Source organism: Suricata suricatta, chromosome 8, assembly GCF_006229205.1.
Source record: "Suricata suricatta isolate VVHF042 chromosome 8, meerkat_22Aug2017_6uvM2_HiC, whole genome shotgun sequence".
Lineage (NCBI taxonomy): Eukaryota > Metazoa > Chordata > Mammalia > Carnivora > Herpestidae > Suricata > Suricata suricatta.
In genome coordinates, this window is record NC_043707.1 from 1957026 (window position 1) to 1975864 (window position 18839).

General features: G+C 56.3%; 2 protein-coding genes and 1 pseudogene across 3 annotated transcripts in view; 2 read left to right on the forward strand and 1 right to left on the reverse strand.

The window, feature by feature from the left end:
- PDPK1 (3-phosphoinositide dependent protein kinase 1) overlaps nt 1-18257 on the forward strand; it is a 71628-nt gene extending 53371 nt beyond the window's left edge. Inside the window, exons 11-14 of the mRNA XM_029949010.1 lie at nt 3230-3447; nt 11424-11481; nt 12220-12372; nt 12662-18257. Of these exons, the coding sequence (XP_029804870.1) occupies nt 3230-3447; nt 11424-11481; nt 12220-12372; nt 12662-12778 (546 nt within the window). The 3' untranslated portion in view covers nt 12779-18257. The remainder of the gene's footprint in view (nt 1-3229; nt 3448-11423; nt 11482-12219; nt 12373-12661) is intronic.
- On the reverse strand, nt 6281-11401 carry LOC115298181 (annotated as a pseudogene).
- A 269-nt stretch (nt 18258-18526) lies between the features above and the next one.
- KCTD5 (potassium channel tetramerization domain containing 5) overlaps nt 18527-18839 on the forward strand; it is a 23249-nt gene continuing 22936 nt past the window's right edge. Inside the window, exon 1 of one of the 2 annotated variants that reach the window (XM_029949011.1) lies at nt 18527-18829. In XM_029949011.1, coding sequence (XP_029804871.1) covers nt 18578-18829 — 252 coding nt within the window. In that variant the 5' untranslated portion in view covers nt 18527-18577. The remainder of the gene's footprint in view (nt 18830-18839) is intronic. The other variant, XM_029949012.1, reaches the window with a different exon arrangement.

Below are 18839 nucleotides of genomic sequence, written 5' to 3' on the forward strand. Positions count from 1 at the left end.
GCGTGCCGTCCGGGTGTGCGCCGTGCGCGTGCCGACTGGGTGTGTGCCGCGCGTGGCTGTGTCTGGTGTGGGGGGAATGTGTGTTTTGGGAACAGCCCGGCAGCGGGCAGTGGCGCCACGGTGCCGAGTGCGGTTGCTGTGCCGGGGCCCCGGGTGCCCGGCCCATGGGGGGCGTGGCCGGAGGGGAGGCCAGCGTCGGCCTGTTGGGGGTTGGACACCTGGGGCCGAGGAGGCTCCCGCCTGCACGCCTGCTGGGGGATGAGGGCAGTTTCCTTTTCTTACTGCCTGTGGTTAATTTTTGCCCAGACGAGTCGCCCTGGAGCGCGGTGGTGAGGCAGGGAGACAGGCATCGGTGGGAGCAGTACCGTCACGCCGTCCCCCTTGGCTTCTGGGCTCTGAGTCTCCCGGTGGGCTTCTGTCTTCCGCTTCTGGCTGGTGTCTGAATGTCTGCAGACTCTCTGGAATGCTTATCTTTCTGAGAGAAGCCCAGGATGCTCCTGCTTTGAACTTTTGGGGAACGTGGTGCTCAGGGGGGACATTGGTCACTGTTGGCTTCTAGTGCCTGGTAGAAGTAGGCGTCCTACGTATACTTTGTTCTTTGCCCTTTTCTTCTGGAGGGTGTGAAACACGGAAGTGGGCAGAGGGGTGCAGTGAGCTGCAGGGCCCGGTTTGCCCCTTGGGTGACCAGCTCGCGGCAGTCCTGTGCTCCCCCCTCCCCCTTTACTGGGATCCTTGTGATTAAATAGGATTTCACGTGTTTCTGTTCTCATCGATCGTCCATTCTCTTGGTTTAACTTCTGGTGTCGTGGCTTAGTCTAACCAGTTACCACACATAGAGTTCCACCTTGATTGGAGGATTCTAGATTTTATCTAAAAGGCACCTAGGGCTTAGTTAAAAGTACAACTTGTATCATCTCTCAGAGGCCAAATTTCTTCTGTCTCCTGCTTACTGTTGTAAATAACACATCACCCTTTTGTTGCCTTAAAATATCATTTGTGCCCAGACTTGAAGGGAGCCAGATGTAGGAAGCTGGATCTGCCTCCCCCATTGCGGTGGCTTCAGCTGTCAGCAGCCCCCATATGTGCAGACGGCAGGGGACTCGGCCCAGGACTCCGTCCCCTGGCCTAACATCTTGCCCAAGACATGTCCGGTCGGGGTGGGCTGGGGGTCTCTGGTGCCTTTGGCAGGAGTGTCCCGGGGAAGCAGCTTGCTGTACGTGACAGCTCTGACGCAGCCGTACGTGTGGTGAGTGTCTTAGCCCTCCGTGCCGGGAGCTCCACTTCATGGCATTGTGTGCACGCGCCCTCTGGAGTGTCCCCTGCGCGCCCTCTGCTGTTGCATCGCATTCACTTGTGTCGGGAGCCCTGGTTCCCCCTACCCAAGGGTCTTAAACCCAGCTCCACTTGCTGCGGGCTGACCTTTTGTTAGATGGCTCATCCTCGACTTTAAGAGCTGCCTCGGAAGGGAGCCAGGCAGCACTCGCTCTCCTAGACTTTCCATTTGGACAGTTAAGTGAGCTGGAAAGAGACTCAAGCCTGGAAAGATGTCAAGTGGAGGAGGGGGCTCCCCCTCCTGTGGGCGCTCACAGTCTCTCGGGCACGTTCTCACTTGCGCTGCTTTGAGAAAGTGTAGGGTCCTTTTCGGCAGTAAGGGGGCTTCCCTCTGGGGGCGAGGAGCTGGGAATGGTGTTTGCTCAGGGAAGGAAGAGGCAGGCACCTGGTTCTTTTGCATGTCCCAACCCCCTGGGGGCTGATGGTGGTGCTGGCAGTGACACCAGGCGAGGTGCTCTCGGAGAAATGCTCCGGGCTGGACCGGACGAGCCAGTTTCCATACTGTGCACAGCCTAGTGCGCCCCTGGTCACACGTTCTTTCTGGGCCTGTGTCTTGTGCTGCGGGTCGTCCTGGGCGCTGCTGAGGAGAGAAGAGCACAGAGCTGAGATCCGGTATCTGGAGCTTTCCACAGGAAGCAGTGCAGTGCAGCCCCCAAGACAGGAGTCACCCAGCCAGTGATGGGGGGCTGTGCGGGGGGGACCTCCAGCTCTGTGACGAGTTAGGGTGGCCGCTGCGTTGGAAGGACATAGAGGACCTGTTCTGATTCAGTGCAGCCTCGCAGACTGTGGCCTTGGGGCAGGTCTGAGCCTCAGTTTTCCGGTTTCAGAAATGGGGATGCTGGAGGCAGCCATCTCACTGGCCTTGCAGCCGCCTGAGACCCCTGGGGCCTCTCTAGACTTTGGAACGTTAAGCGGAGGTGGTCTTTACCTGAGGAGTGCTTCACAGCAGAAGCAGGGAATGTGCCCGAAGAAGACCTTAGATGAAGGGCTGTAAGTGTGTCCCAGTGTCCGTCCCAGCCAGGAGCCAGCTCGGTGGGGCCGAGCCTGCTGTTAGTGCTATGTGAGCCCGGGGGGACAAGGCTGCTTTGGGCAGCAGGGATGCAGGAGCCCACCTCTGGGGTGCAGCTCTGTGGGGAGCAGCCAGGTCCTTTCTGGAGGCACTGGAGACTTGGAAAGACACGCCAACGCTTAGGCATTGCCAGTGACTTTATTCCCCTCATAGTTGGCTGCTGTGGGGGTCAGGCATGGGGCCTGCAGCTGTGGGGAGGCAGCTGCCCGGGGTGACCTCTCCTCCCAGGTCTTTGCTGGGGGCTCTCTGGCCCTGTCACTGGCCCCAGCAGTGTGTGAATGTCCAGGCTCTTGCCTGGTCGGCACATTTGTTAGTAAATCCATTTGTGTGTCCTCACAGGTTTGTAGTTTTGTCCAGGATGGCAGACAACTTTGTATCAAGCTTAATGAAACTTTGTTGCAATTAAAAGGAATTTTTTTAAAAATTGAAGAGTCAAGTTGGAATATATAGTAACAGCCACACACTTGGCAACTAGAGCCACAGGGCCAGAGGAGGAGGGCTCCTGAGCTCACAGGAAGGGGCGTCTGTCCCCCCGGAGGTTGCCTATCCCTCCTCCTCCTTCCCTGGTCAGGGCAGCACGGGGCTTGCAGAGGTCAGCAGGCTCCAGGCCTTGGGTCTCCCCTTCCTAGGTTCGAAGAGTAGGCAGTTAGGTTAGCCCGTCGGGACTGGGACCAGACCTGGCAGCCTCCGGCCCCGCCCCATGACGTGGTCAGCCAGCCAGCGCGGGAGGACTCAGCTGCCGCGGGGCCCTCCGGACCTCCAGCGTGCGGGCTGCGGACCCAAGGGGAGTTGGTGCATGGCTGTCACTCTTGCCTCCTCTCTCTGCAGTACGACAACCTCCTGAGCCAGTTTGGCTGCATGCAAGTGTCCACGTCCTCGTCATCACACTGCCTGCCTGCCTCGGACGCAGGCCTGCCGCCACCGGCGGGCAGCAACATCGACCAGTACATCCATGACCTGGACACGAATTCTTTTGAGCTGGACCTCCAGTTTTCCCAAGACGAGAAGAGGCTGCTGCTGGAGAAGCAGGCCAGCGGCAATCCTTGGTAAGAGCTCACGGGGTAAGCCGAGTTCTGGCCGAGGCCCCATGCCGCCTCACCCCTCCCTTGCTGCCTTGCACGCTCTGCAAACGAAGGCCCTAGAAGGGTCCAGCTTGAAATGGGTGTTTGGCCGTATCGTCCGGCCTGGGGACAAGCATGTTTCAGACCCTAAGGGCTGCAGCCCTTCGGATTGAGCGGGCCAGGCCTGGGGGCGTCCATGAAGCGATGATGTGGATTCTCGGCAGACTGCATGACCACCGCCCCCTGGTGAGGCGTGTGGGACATTCCAGAGTTCTCCCTGTTGCAGATCATCATTTGCACAAAGGTTTTCCCATGTGCCTGGGTATTTCTGTTAGATGGAGCCCTGGGGTGGTAGACTTATGTTCACAGGGCCTAGAACCCCCATTCCCCAACTCTCTGGCCTCGCCTTCAGCACTTTGATGCTCTGAGAGAGGGCTCATGGGAATTCGCACTTCTTACCGATGCAGTCATCTTCTATGTTCCTTGCCATACGTATTTCTTTTTTGAGATATTTTGTGTCCTTTGACTATTTTTCTTCTTGTGCATTTTCCATCTTTTTTAAATTGACTTCTGAGAGTGATAGACATGAAGAATATTTTTATGGTATGTTGTGCACACATTTTTCTTCAGTTTATCTTTTCAGTTAGGTTGTGTGTATTTTTGTATAGACGTTACAAATTTTTATGAAGTCAAATGTTTCTGTTTTCAATTTGTTTTCCACCTTAGTCATGTTGAGAAGAGTGTCTTTACCCGGACATTTTCTTGACCTGTTTTTATGGTTTCACCTTTCACTTGGGCAGAGGGGAGTCCGGTTTGGGGATGGGGTGGGTAAGAGTGAGGATGGAGGGAGAGCTGGGTGGTCCGCGGGCTGGGCTGGGCAAGAGTGTGGAGGAGTGAGGAGAAGGCAGGGCCCAGAGGGGAACCCATGATGAAGCCAGGATTTTGTACTGTTAGAAATTATTGTTTCTAGAAACAGTGAGAGTCAGCATTGGCCAACTGGAGTAATCTACACTTCTCACTGGAGTTTATCTTTCCTGAGGTGGTGTCACTTACGAGTGCCCCAGGGTACTGAGCAGGGAGGAAGAGGCTTTGGTCAAAGCGCCGTGAGCCCTGCCGGGCCACGCAGTCTCGGCAGGCCTGTGTGCCGAGCTGTGTGGACGCCGCCGGGGCCCCTGTGGAGGGCGTGCACTGCTGCAGGTGCGGTGCGGGGGGCTCCCCAGAAAGCCGTGGGTCTGCCTGCAGCGTTTCCTGCGGCCCCTCAGCCTGGGTTCTGGGCCCACCTGAGGCCTCTTTTGTTCCGGCTTCTCTTCCCTTTTCTCCAGGTTCACACCTATTTGGAATCTGGTGATTGCCAGAAGCTTTGAGGTATCTTGTGTCTGACCAGTGCAAGACCTGTCAGACCCCCTGTCCTGGAGCACAGGCGCGCTCGGTGCGTGGCGCGCAGGACCCGCCAGTCCTGGTGTGACGCGCCAGGTGGCGCTGGCCTCCCCTCGTTCTGCCGCCCGCGCTGTGCGCTGCTGAGCTCGGGCGGCGCGCTTTTGCGTGTTGCCTGAGGAAGGAGGCTCACGGTACAAGTATGTACGGATTTAGAGGTTCAGTGAGTTCTCAGTATTTCTCCGGGGCGCTTAGTGGCTGTCTTCAGTTACACCTGCTGTATTTCTGTAACTCAGTGCCAAGTAAGTCCTTGCTTTGAAATCCTGAAGTTTTCCTTGTGCCTATACAGACACCCAACAGGACCGGAGTACGTTTTGCTGACTTTTTTTGCAATAAAATTTTAAAATTTTAGAAAAACATTTTCGAATTTTATCTGAAACTGTTTTTTCCATACTTAAAATTTTTTTTTAGTGTTTACTTTACTTTTGAGAGAGAGAGACAGAGCACGAGCAGAGGAGGGGGAGACAGGGAGACAGAATCCAAAGCAGGCTTCGGGCTCTGACCTGTCAGCACAGAGCCCAACATGGGGCTCGAGCCCACAAACTGTAAGAACCAGACCTGAACCGAAGGCAGACACTTAACTGACTGAACCTCCAGGCGCCCCTGAAACTATTGTTTTAGATTTTAACGATCTAGTCTAAAATGAAAGGACATTTATCACCTATCCTCCACCTTTAAAAGGAATCATAGACTCAGCAAGGGAGATGGTCTGCTCTCCCACTCCGTAGCAGCCCCGCTGGCGTCTGAAGGGCCTGAACAGGAGCCCCGCCTGTCTGAGAGGGCGCGTAGGAGCTGCAGCGCACTCGCGGTGTCCGTGCCTTCCGCTGAGTGCCTCTGAACAGAGCGCTTGGCACCCTGACACGGTGCCGGTGACGCTGCAGCACCAGAGGCCTGTCGTACAGAGTTTGATGCTGACGCAACTCCACGTTGTAGTTGTACACACGCGGAGCTCTTTCAACCAGATTTACTACATTACAGAGAAGTCATGCTGTCCTGGCTGGAGGATGCACGCGAAAGCTAGGAGGCCAAGGAGTGTTCGGCCGTGGATGCTACTGGGTGACAGTTGGGCAAAGAGGCTCAGGGCTGTCCCAGGCCGTGGCGCAGCAGCAGCTCCCCGGTTTAAATAGATGGCTGCAGACACGAGGAGTGAGTTGGCACCCCTCCCGCCGAGTTGTATTTTTGCTTTACACATGGATGAATGAATCCCCAGATACTTCTCCAATTGCAAGCACTAAGCCAAGCGTTGGCTTTGAGTCCATGAGCCCAGATTCGCATATTTAGGAAGAGAAAAGCAAACTGTGATCTGTGCACATGGATGAAAACTAGACGCTCGTGGTTAATCACTCTGCAGTGTTGAGTCTGTCCAGGGTGGAAGCCAGAAATCCTAGTCCTTTCCATCTTTCTGGAAGTCCCACAAGGTATCTGTGTTTCTTGAGCTAAGCAACCTCATCATCCTTCAGCTCCTCGATAACAGTTCAGCTCATTGTTGATTATCCCGGAGCATTCAAGACTCAGGAAGACTTCCTTGTCAGTGCCACACACGCCCCTCCCCGTCAACACCAGATGATTCCTGGATAAATTTTCAACATGGTTCCGGTGAGATTCGCCACACTAATCCAGTAACACAGTTGATAACAGCCTCTTAGCTGAAAGACTTCACAGGCACCTTCTGCCCCCATCATAGGCACTCCCCTCCTGTTTTCAGCGTCATTGTCTGCTCCCATTTCTGGATTCGGTTCCTGGAGAGAAAGGTCTGCCACATTGACTCCACACAGCCACACTCCAGTCATCACGTTCTCTCAGAACCCATCCGTGGCAGCTGCTGGGGTGAAGGCCAGGTTTTCAGCCGGAAGGTAGCGAAATGTAACAGAGCCCCGATTACACCCACGACCCATCAGACGGGGTCTGGGTAGTCCACTTGCGTTTCCAGGTCACAAATGAGAATATCTGCTGGTTGTAACCACAGTCAACACAACTTGACTGTCTGAGGAACAGTGGATTTGAAGACACTCACACTCCTCTGGCCCAGACGAGCCGTCTTCTCCCTCCTGCTGGCGGACCCCGCAGCTCCCACCGCGAGCCCGGGATCGGCGGCCAGAGTGTCCCGTCGGCCAAGTCTCGGGGGTCTGAAGAGATAACCCCCCTGTGACGGATCCGGCGTTTCTCCTTGTTCATCTTCCGAAACACCCCGACCAGGGCAGCCACTCAGCCAGAGGCTCCCAGGGTGCTGATGGCACAGGCCGCCGCAACTTGGGCAACGCCCGCGGCCGTGATCTTCCCGTTAGGGGCAGCTATCCAGTCTTCCCTGGCGCCGCGGCCGGGGCGGCGGAGAGACGGCCGGAAGAGCCGCACCGAGGAGGCCGTGTCGGCGCCGCCTGGCGTCGTGCTGTTTGTTCTGGAAAAAATGCATCGACAGGCGTGGCGGCGGCGCAGAGGCCGCGGTCAGGAAGCCCACAGGTGCCCCGTCACGAACCCAGGCTGTGGCACCTCGCCGTGCACGAGCACCCGGGTCTCCGCAGCCACGCTCTCACAGGGAGGGAAGAAGCCTGCCCCACTTACAAGTAGTCCTGTAACAGCTCCTGATTGTGTGAGCGGTGTGAATAACGAGGTGGCACGCGTCCAGGAAGGCTCTGCCGCCGGCTCGGCTGTGAGCCTCGTCCAGCCGGGCCCGCGTGCGGTGGTTGCGTTGGGAGTTGGACCCGCTGCTCGTTCCCTGAAGACCGTTTGCCCTACAGAGTTTCACTGGCAAAGGATGGTTATTCAGACTCGGCTGCTAGGCCCTTTTTTCTGGGAAATGAGCAGAATGAGCTGTCCTTTCAAGAAAGACAGCTGCCAGTGTCTGTTACCAGGGATAAAACCGGAATTAGAATTTTGGGAACTTCATCCATCACTGTGAGCTTGACATCTTCCCACTACTTAAAGACTGTTGTTTGAGGAGAATAGGGAGTGATGGTAGTACGTGGAATTTGTCGCCACTGGGAAGGTCTCCGTAACCCGGCGAGCCGCCATTTGTCAGGCGAGTGCTGTGTGGTGTGGTGAAGTCACGGCAGCGCGGCAGAGCCGTCCAGAGGGCCAGGGACACCGAGGAGCTCTGATGTCCCAGAAACGCCCATTGTTGGGGACTCGGCTTCCCCGAGGCAGGGACCTTGAAGGAGGCGCCCGGACCGGCGGGCTTCGGGCGTGGCGGGCGGCGCGGAGGCGGAGGCAGCCGGAGCCCGGCTCTCCGTGTGAGGCCGCGCCGTAGGAGACCTGCTGGCTGTGCGCAAGTCTCATTCTTGGCCTTGATGTGTTTTGGAAAAACGTTACTCTTGAATAAAAATGGCATTTATATCAGTATGTGGTGGGTTTATTTTTGTATTTTATGAATTAAATATTTGAAAATGTCTCCGTTTTAATTTCTCATACGTAAATATCAGTGGCTGCAACCCAAATAAAGGAAATCTCTTTGGGATCCTCCATAAAGTTTGAGGGTGTAAAGGGGTCCCAAGAGCTGATGTTTTTTAAAGCCAGCTGGCTGCGGTCACTTGGCCCTTCATCACCTGTGTCAAAGCCCGGTGTGGAGGGCCTTCCTGAGGCGGTCAGAAGAGCCCTGCTCAGCTGTCCTGGGAGCGACTGTGCACGGAGATGGTCAGGCTCTCATCCTTGAAAATGATCTTACTAGGATATGGGGGGCGGGGGGTGCTGCTAGGCCGGCGTGAGGAGGGGGGAGCCGTGGAATCGGGAAGGAGTATCTGTCACCCCTCGAGAAAGGGCCATGGGCAAGTGTCCCCTGGGTGAAGCAGGGCTGGGGTGCAGGCAGGGGCACCTGCCACGGGCCAGAGGGGAAAAGGTGCCTCGCGCAGGGGCTGGGGGGCCTTTGCAGGGCAGTGGGAGTTGACTTTTTCAAGTAAGAATTTCAAAACAATGCCTTAGGTACTTAAATTTTTCAAAGCAGATCAGTGGCAGCTTACAGCAGGCTGTGCATGACCAGGTGGTGGCGCTCGTGCTCGTGATGGGGCCTCTGACTCTCTGCGTCCTGCCTTGGGTTCGGTTCAGTGCAGCCACTGGATCCAGTCGGGAGCCGGCGCTGGCTGTCACCCCCACGGCACACGACCCCGTGCCTCCTGCTTGCACACGTGTGGCAGGGAAGGGGCATGCTGGTCCTTGCGGCGGGCGAGGCTCGTCGGTGGGGGCTTCCCTGTGGAGCCAGAATGTTCTGCGGCTGAGCCAGTGCCGAGGTTTCAGTTTCCTCAGGGCAGAAATACTGTTGTGGACTTTGTGCTCATCCTCTTCATTTTTCCTTACCTCCCAAGGGTGGGTCGCCGGCAGTGGGATTACCTCTCAGCACGTTATTTGCGAATTGCTGTTCGGCGAGTCCTGAGTTCGGGGCCGCAAGTGCCAGTGCTGAGCAGGAGCAGCGCTCTCCCGGGTCCGCATGGGGCGCTCACACACACGCCAGGGCTCCGCAGGACCGCCTGCGAGAAGGGGCCCTCGCTGTGGTTTATTTAGGGCCATTGAGAGTGTTTCGAGGTCACTTACTCTTTCTGGGAATTTCTAGTTTGTGTCCTTTGCTCAGTTTTCTGCTGAAGCTCTAAGCCTTTCCCGGCGCTTTGTGCCCTGCGGAGTTCCCGCGCGGAGCGTTTCTCCTGCCGGCCTCCTTGTTCGAGTTGGCTGGTCTGTGCTTAGAGGTGCTTTCTGTGCTCGTGTGGTCCTGACTGTACTGGGAGCGCGGCCTCTCCCCACGGGCCCGGCGGACGCGCCCTCCTCCCCGCTCCCCTTCCCTTGCCCAGAGTTCGGTCGCTGTGGGGCTGCTGCCGACCTGGGGTCAGAGTTAACGGCCCTCGAGAAAACAGTCTTCCCTCGTTTCTCAAGGGGAAGACATTTTATTTTGTCTCATGTTAACGCACACGAGGCTGCGAAGACGCCACGAGGCCAGGTCTGTCCTCCTTTCCTCCTGGCCTTCCCCGCGCCCTCAGCCCCGAGCCGCGGTGGCCCGGCTGCCCGGAGGGCTTGGTGGTGGGATCCTTCACAAGCCTGGGCTGAAACTGGGCTCCTCTCCGCACCCAGTAAGATTTCATTCAAGTCTCCCCATATTATTTGGGGTCCAGTTTTTCTGTGCTGGGGCTGGCTGTGTAGAAGGGCGTTTCTGTTTGGTACGTGTGTCTCCATGTCGCAGGAGATCATTACATCTCCTTTTCCAAAATCTCCTGCATTTACTTCCAGCTCTTTGTTTCGTCTTGTTTTTGTTGGTTCGTTTGGTTTTTAAGTACCTTTGAGAGGGAGGCACTGCGCTTTTCCTCATCTAGCACGTTTTTTGTAAAAATTCTATTTAGTTTTCAAAATCCACATGCTGCTAAGTCCCCTTAGAAGTGGGATGGGGCCGGAGTGGGCTCCGGAGTAGGCGCTGGTCTGGTTGGGTTACTGTGGGAGCAGGTGAGCCTGGTGGGAGAGCACTGGTCTGCGGCGTGGCTGGCCTTGCACACGGCCTAGGTCCCGTGGGCGCTCAGGCTCCGGTGCTGGAAGGGTGAAACTGTCGCCGCTTGAGGTAACAGTTGTTTTATGCCTTTTCAAACATAAAGCGCTGTATTCTTAGGTAGATCCCCCCGATCAGGAATTTCTGTAAGGTCACACAGAACATAAACCAGCAACTGTTCTAATTTAACCAAAAGAGATAAACTTTGGACATTAAAACGACATCTTTGAAACTCTCAGGAGTCAAAGCGGAAATACTTGCTAATAAGGTGTATTAAGTCAAAATCGTGTTTCTTGCTTTTTCCAAATCCCTGCTGTATTTGGGTTAGAAGAGCTTTGTTACTATGGTAGAAATACCTGTAAGATTGTTTTTTTTTAAGGTTTCTTTTTTGAGAGAGAGGGAGAGAGCAAGAGTGCACATGCACGCACACGAGAGCAGGGGAGAGACGGGGAAGGAGGGGGACGAAGGGTTTGAAGCGGGCTCTCTGTGCTGACAGCAGAGAGCCCGATGTGGGGCTCGAACTCCCAAGCGGTGAGATCATGACCTGAGCTGAGGTCAGACGCTTAACTGACTCAGCCCCCAGGTGCGCCCACCGGTAAGATGCTCTCAGACCGCGTCCGGCGTCGGTGTTTTAGGAATTTGTGAATCGCAGCTGCTGTGATTTCTGAGTATCCAGTTGGCGGTCCCAACCTGGGCAGGTAACATGTGGCCAACAGTCTATGTCCCAACGTTGACTCTCAGCAGCCTCCACCCTTTTGAGGAACTCTGTGTTCACCTCAGCTTTGTTCACATCAAAGAGGACGTGTGTCACAGTGCAGGTCTGCAGTGCCACGGCCTTTTTGCTGCTGCGCAAATAGTGTGTGCAAGAGGTGGCAGCAGGGGACAGTACCGGCGGGTGTCGTTGCTGGTCCGCACCCCACGGGAAGCTCGGGAGCAGCGGGTGCTTGCACGCTCCGTTGCACTCGGGGCCTCAGGAGTTGGGGCTGTGAAGGAGGGGGCTGAGCAGAGCTCACAGAGGCCCTCGGGAGGTTCGTTCTGAGTGGAGTGTGTCATTCTTGCTTTCTTCTTTTTATAGGCACCAATTTGTAGAAAATAACTTGATACTAAAGATGGGTCCGGTAGATAAGCGAAAGGTAAGTCTGACTCCCGCCGCGTCCCCGGGACGAACGGCGGCGTCCTTGGTCTTGGTTCCCTTTCTCTAGAAGAGCAGTTTTAGGTTTTGATAGCTAAGGAAAGACTTCAGCCACTCAGCGGAAGCCCTTTGAAACCACACAGGAAGGCTGTGGTAAAATAGAAATACAGCCTCCCGTTTCTGGCTCAGGACCAGGGCTTTCATATCCTAGCAAGCTTTCTGGTACTTCCTTAGAACTATTTTTCGGAGTTATTTATCTGTGATGTTTTATGGATTAACTAAATGGGTTAATTGCGTCAAGAATATCAGACCCCACAAACGTTCTCCCATCTGCCAGCGTGGGTCCTTGTGAGGTCCCGCTCCCGGCCTCTGCTCCTGGCCGTGCCGGACACGCTGCCCGCCGGGGCAGCTCTGTGAGGGGCGAGGGGCCTGGCGCTGGCAGGCTCGCCGAGTCGGCTCAGCCGCGCCCTGAGTGCGAGCCAGGGGGGCACGCCCAGTGCGGACGCTGGCATCCGGCTCCGGGTGGCCGGGCAGGCCGGGTGCTCTGTTCCTCCCGCCCCTCTCGGATGGGAGACGCCCGTCCTGGGTGGGGAGGCCGTGTCTTGTGTGTGGGAATGGGGGGCTTGCAGTGGCCCCCGTGCCCTGAACTGCTGCGATGACCCGGCCTCGGGGGCGGTGCTGCGAGCCGCCTCCTCCCGCTTCTGGGCCCCGACGAGCAGGCTCTTCCGTTCCGCATCAGGGCTTGTTCGCGCGGCGGCGACAGCTGCTGCTCACGGAAGGGCCGCACTTGTACTACGTGGACCCCGTCAACAGAGTCCTCAAAGGTGAGATCCCGTGGTCACCAGAGCTCCGACCAGAGGCCAAGAACTTTAAAACCTTCTTTGTCCACACGGTGAGTTTGTCTCTACGGGCTCTCCTTTGAGGGGCTGGTGTTTTCCCCTTTCCTGTGTCCCGGGGGCCCCACGTGCGCAGCTCAGCCCTGTCTTTCGAAGGGCTCGGTGGCCCTTCCGGCACAGTTGAGGTCTGCACGTGCGTGAGGGAAACGCCCCACGTGCTCGTGTGCTTCCAGCGGTAGTGCGGTGGCCGTCCCGTGGACGACGGTCTCTCACGCGCCCACGCCAGGTCGGCGTGCTGATTGTGGCGGGACCCCCTCGGGACGTTACCTGGTTTTGTCTCCACAGCCGAATAGGACGTATTACCTGATGGACCCGAGTGGGAATGCCCACAAATGGTGCAAAAAGATCCAGGAAGTGTGGAGACACAGGTACCAGAGCCACCCCGACGCCGCCGTGCAGTGACACCTCCGAGGCTGCTGCCCTCGCTGCCAGGACACGTGCCCCAGCGCGGCTCGCCGCCATCGGGACGCTTCCAGACCACCTGCCAGCCATCTCACGGGGGACGCAGACGGCGGAACCTTGCAGCTTTTTTATTTAAAAGAAAAGAAGAAAAAAAATACCCAACCACACAAAGAACAAAACCAATAACGAGAAGGAATTCAGGGTCGCTTTGCTTGCTCTCTGTGCTCTGTGGAGGCGCCCCAAGCTCTCCTGGCCACGGAGACCTGGCGCCGTGCACGTCTGCCCGATTCCCGCCCAGGCCAGTGGGACAGACTCGAGTCACCAGCTCTGCACCACACGCCCTAGTCACCTGCTGGCCGGTCCTCCTGTCGCTGAGGGGATGGGGTGTGTGTCTGGGCTCTTCCCGCCCCTAGGTTATCACGGAACCCTCGGCAGGGAGCTGTGTGCCCCTCCGCCAGGAGTTGGCCTTGATCTCTGAGGGGTGGGAGGGCTCTTGGCTTTGGTCCGTGTGCTCCCTTTCTTACGTCCCGACTTGATGATGCCCCCTGTGCCCCACCAGGGCCCCTTGTTTGCCTTCTCAGCAGCTCTGGCTGTGAGATTTCTGTGGCTGTGAGGGCCTGCTTCATGGGCTGCGTGTCAGGCAGGCTCCAGGTGGTGAGCTGTGGCCTGGGGCCGTCAGGGTGAGATGCTGAGGTCAGAGGGCGCCAGCGGGGCACTTCGGCCGGACAGCCTTCCGAGGGGTGTGGCCCCGTGGGGCCCGGAAACGGTGCCGGCAGAAGCGGGCACCCAGCTACACCAGGAGGTAGGGCCCCGCTGCACGGCAGATGGGGGGGTTGCCGCTCGGTGAGCTCCTCCTGAGAGTTTTTCCAGAGGGTGAGCTGTGCAGGCCTCCCCCGATGGGTCCGTAGGGCTGAGAGACTCCGGGCGCCAGCAGGCTCCCGGCCGCCACCCGCACCCTTTCCGTCGTGATCGAATGTTCTCCTGGCGAAACTCTGAGCACGTGCACGTCTCCGCGGCCAGGATCTCAAAGCCCCCTTGTGCTGCCAGGCCATCTGGTCCCCATTGAGATGTGGACCTTGCCTGGAAGAAAACATTGCTCACCTTGCTGGAGGGTTAGGAGCACCGCCCTGGGGCCTGCGCGCCCTGCCTACTCACCCCCTGGTTTCAGGCTTCCTTCCTTGTGCTCCTTAGAGGCGGCCCAAAGCTGTATGCCCTGGGAGGTCCAGGATTTACCGGTCCTGGTCCTTTGATTTCCCCGGGCAGGGAGTGCTTGTCAGCCTGGGGGGCGCCTCTGTGCATTTCTCTCCTTGCTTGGGTCCTCCCTGGAGGGCAGCCCTCAGTTCCTGTAGGAGAGGGGGAGACCCCCTGCTTGCAGACTGCTCACAGACACACCTCTCCCCAGGGGATGAAGGGTTTCTAGAGACTTTCAGGAAGGCACTAGCAGAAGGCTCCCACAGAAAAGATTGTCCTGGACGACTCTGCTCCCCGCCCTGCCCCCGCCCCCATCTCCTGTTTCGAACAAAAACATCACCCTGTGCTGACAGGCAGTCCAAATCCAGAGAAAAGAGGTCCCCAAACTGGCTGAGTGAAGAGAGTGCCCCTTGTTAGCCTGGGAGGGGAGCGTGGCTGTGGAGGCCCCGCCTCCGGGTAGCCCGGGGTTGGGGGGGGTGCGGGGTGCCGTGGGCCTCCCCTCTGGCTGTGTGCCCCGCTTAGGGAGAGCCGCACCTGAGCGAGCAGGCCAGCGTGCGCACCTGCGCCTAGGTGGGTGCCAAGGCATGGGGGGTGGGGGCGTGCTTGCCCTTGGGGCGCCTCCAGGAGCCAGACACCACCCTGGGCTGGAGTCGTAGGTCAACCTCCTGTCTTCCTCTTTCTTGCCTTTGAAAAGGCTTATGTGTGTCCACCTGCTTTTCAAAAAGTTAGTCTTGCTCGGGCCTTTCAGGAAGTCCATTTCCAGCTTATTGCCCTTATTGATAACTTAGCTTTTTCGGGGCCCCCACATCTGTGGGTGTGCCGTTAGGAGACCCAGGCGCCTGCTCTGCGCAGCCTTGGATCTGGTTACAGGGACCTGCGCAGAGCTGGTATTGGGCTTTCCCAAGAGCACTCGGCTGGGCTGCTCTGTGAGAGATGCATCGGCCATTGCCGCCTTCTCCCTGGATGGCGCCACTACCTCCTGGGCCTACCCCCCAAGCTCCATCTTAACCTCCAGAACCAGAGAACAAGGGGTTCAGGGTAGAGCTCTGCCCTTGCCTGAGCCAGTGACCTCGGAGCCCTTCTCTGTAGGCTACCTTTCTCCTCTCAGAGCCTTCTCCTCCGCCTCACCCCTTCTCTTAACGCCCACACTTTCTCTTTCCCTACCATGTGTTCCCTCATATCAGCTTTAGTTTTATGCAGCTTGTCCTTAGAGCTCCTGCCCCGGCATGCAGGTGCCTTGAATTCTGAGATGTGGACAGAGCCCTCAGTCTAGTACGTGCACAGACATACACAGAAATGCAGCTGATGTGCCCAAGGTGAGAAAGGAAAGGGCCCGTTTGACAGATCCAGGAGCCGGCTGTCCTACCCAGAGAGGGCAAGGGGACGTAGAAGAGCCCGCCCTGTGTGGCCTCGCTGGCGTGGAGGGGAGGGAGCAGGACCGTGGTCTGCATGGGCCCGGACGGCCCGCTATCCTTGCCCCTGTCTGGGCACTCAAGGAAGCCAGGTTTGGGTGCAGCTGTTTCCTGCCCTCTGTGTGGACCTGACCAGGACAGCGGGTGGCGGGCAGTGGTGGCCTGCAGCCCCATGGGGTGCACAGAGCCCTGCCCGGTGAAAGGCACTGTGTTGTGCCCGTGCCTCTGAACCTTGGCTCAGCAGTTTGTTGCAGACCTGCTTTGGGAAAGATGCCTCTCACGGTCACACCAGAGCTCACAAGTGCCGCACCTGCTCCAGCCCCCGAAGGCCACGCTGTGGTATTTGTGGCCCACACGTGGGCCTAGGGCAGCGTGCTGTCTCAGAGGCTCCGGGTGATTCTGTGCTCTCTTACACTATTTGTTTTCTGGGGAAAAAAATCACCTGTAGGCTTACCAACCTACAAAAGGCCACTGTGAGCGTTTTGGTGCGTAGCGTACCTCTCCCTCCCTCATGCACATTTGTTTTCTTTTTAAGCTCAACTGGGAACATAAGACATACACTGTTCTGCATTCAGCTTTTTCCACTTGATAATTAAGCATTTCTCCACGTCATGAGCGATGATTAAAAAGCATTGTTTTTAGTGATTGTAGAGTTTAATGGTTATAAATTGTATCACAATTTATGTGATCATTTCCCTGTTGTAAAACGTTTAGATGGTTTCTGGTTTTTCACTATTTAAATAATGCTGTGATGCATATCCTCCTAAATCTTTGATTTTGACTCTGACCCCCGCCCCACCCCGCCATTCCTAGAAGCAGTGTTTTTGGGTCAAAGAGTTTATTTTAAGGGTGGTTTTGGTCCTTCTTCCATCTTGTTCCGATGCTTAGATGCTCAGAGTTCAGTACAGAATCTCCTTAGTTTTGTCCTGCAGATTCTGAACAAATCCGTTTCTGGAAAGGTGTGTGTTCCAAAGAATGTTTTAATAAGACTGCTCTTTTCTTTTTTTTTGATAATGCTGAAATGATATCCTCATTCAGGTCCATTTGTGGCAGTTTTTTCCAAAAACGAATTCCTTATTTTCCTTGAAGACTCTGGTTATGCTTGCATGTTAGTCAGCCTGCCGCCCGCGCTGCCCCGGCTTCCAGTGCTCTGGGATCTTGTCCGAAGCCCGCGCTCCGTGTCCGCAGTGGTACCGAAGGTGCTCTGCACAGTCAGCTGAGAGGACGTGTTGCCTGACCTTGCCACATGCTAACTGGCTGCTTTGTAATTAAGTTCGCACACACAGAAAGTACATTGGCCCACTCAGATCCGTAAAAGACCAAATTGTCCACTTGAACAAGACCATGCAGATGGTTGGGTTTTCCAGATCTCTTTGCCCTCATGCTATTCACACTGGGACTCAGTAAGAAGGTCTTAGCGGGTCAGTGGAGCGCAGCGGCCAGGCCTTTTCACTGTGGAGTGTGATGGTCCTGGCCGACATGGCTTTCGGGACCCCGCCCCTGCCCTTGCTCACACTGGTGCAGCGTGTCAGGTGGTCTTTGAGTCCACACCACCCAATTTAGTTTCATTCTTAATTTCTCCACTTTAGTTTGGGTTCCACTGATTCTGAGGGGAGAGGTGCCCGAGAGACTTTTGAGGTGCCACGCTCAGTGCTGTTTGAGTCCGCCGGAGATCATGGCTGGATTGTGCAGCAGTGGCCTCCCTGCCTTCTGATACCCCAAGCCCCCTGGGCCCTGGCTGCCCCCCCACTCTGGGTGCTCACTGCCCAGGCCGCGGAGCCTGCAGCCGCCGTGAAGAGGAGTACGGTGAGGGCCCTGTTCCTGGAGATGTTGCCGTATTCCATCCACATTGTTTCATCCCGTCCAGAGCTGAAGCGAACCGATGGGGACTCACGTAGCCCCGCCCTCCCCGGCAGCCTGTGTGGCCGGTGCCTTCAGTCAGGGCAGGAGTCCCTCCCAGAGTCTCTGAGGGGCGCGGGCTGCTGGCCCAAGATTGCAGAGCTGGGAGTCAGGCTGCCTGTGGGGAACCAGTCTGTTCCGGCCAAGAGCAGTTTTATCTGTGGCTCGGACAGCTGTGATGGGCAACTGACCTTGCTTACGTGGATTACCTGAATTTTCCGCAGAACCCATATTCTCCAAATATGAAGAAACCCCAAACTTCATGTACAGAGACCTTTTTACAAAAGGCAGACCTTGTTTTCAGTGTGTAACCCACCCTCGCCTAACCCATCTGGCAGAATGACTTAAGAAAAGGGGTCATATTGCTGGTGACAAGCCTCTTACCATTATCAAAAGTTTGATTGGACATTGACAAAAATGTTTGCAGTGTTTAGAGCTGTGTAGCTTTTCCTTAACACAAAATAGGATGAATCAATAGTCAGTTAGCTGTCTTTCAGGTTGGTGGCAGTCAGTTAGGACGTGTAAAATTCTCTACCTGGTCTGTAGCTGTAACTGTGATGTACAGGCAAAGCAAAAATTTAAGACTTATGAAAACAAATAATGCAATGATATTAGGATATACACTTTTGTATTTTTATTCTTATATAAGGTTATTTGCTGGCTATTGTTGGCCTCTAGTTCAGTCTGTGTTATTTAAAATTAATATATGAATTATTTGGATTGAATTCATGTTCTGGGCCACGTTGTTGTATGTATTGATGTACAGCCTTGAATGTGAATAATTATTGTAAACTATATTTTACAACTTTTTTTCTGGCTTTATTATATAAATTTTCTATTTGGTCGATGATTTAATCATATAATTTAATGAATCTGTTTCTTTTTTTTCAAATATTTGTGCTTTAGACGTAGTTACTGGATGATGAATTTTCCACGTACGCTCGGTAGTCTTGTAATAAAAAAGCATGTAGAGTGTAGACGCTCGCTGACGTCACTCTTCTTTGATGGGGACGCGCGGGCTCGGCGCGGGCGGGACCAGAATTCCGGGCCCGGAACCCGGCGTCCGCGCGCCGCAAGCGCGGGGCAGAGGCCGGCGAGCCCCTCGAGCCCGAGGCCCGGCTCCAGCCGGAAGGGAGCTCGGCCGGCCGCTTTTCCGGGCCGGAACTTCCGCCTGCCGCGTGACACCAGGGCGGGCGCTTTACGAGGGTGGACCCATGGGCGGGACAGAGTTCGGAGGACGCTATTAAAGACCGGACGCTTCCGGTAGACGGGCGCTGTGGCGGGGCTTGCCGGGATCATGGCGGAGAACCACTGCGAGCTGCTGCCGCCGGCTCCGAGCGGCCCCGGGGCGGGGCTGGGGGCTGGCCTGTGTCGCCGCTGCAGCGCGGGGCTCGGCGCTCTGGCCCAGCGCCCCGGCAGCGTGTCCAAGTGGGTCCGGCTCAACGTCGGCGGCACCTACTTCCTCACCACCCGGCAGACGCTGTGCCGGGACCCGAAATCCTTCCTGTACCGTTTGTGCCAGGCCGACCCCGACCTGGACTCGGACAAGGTGAGGGCCG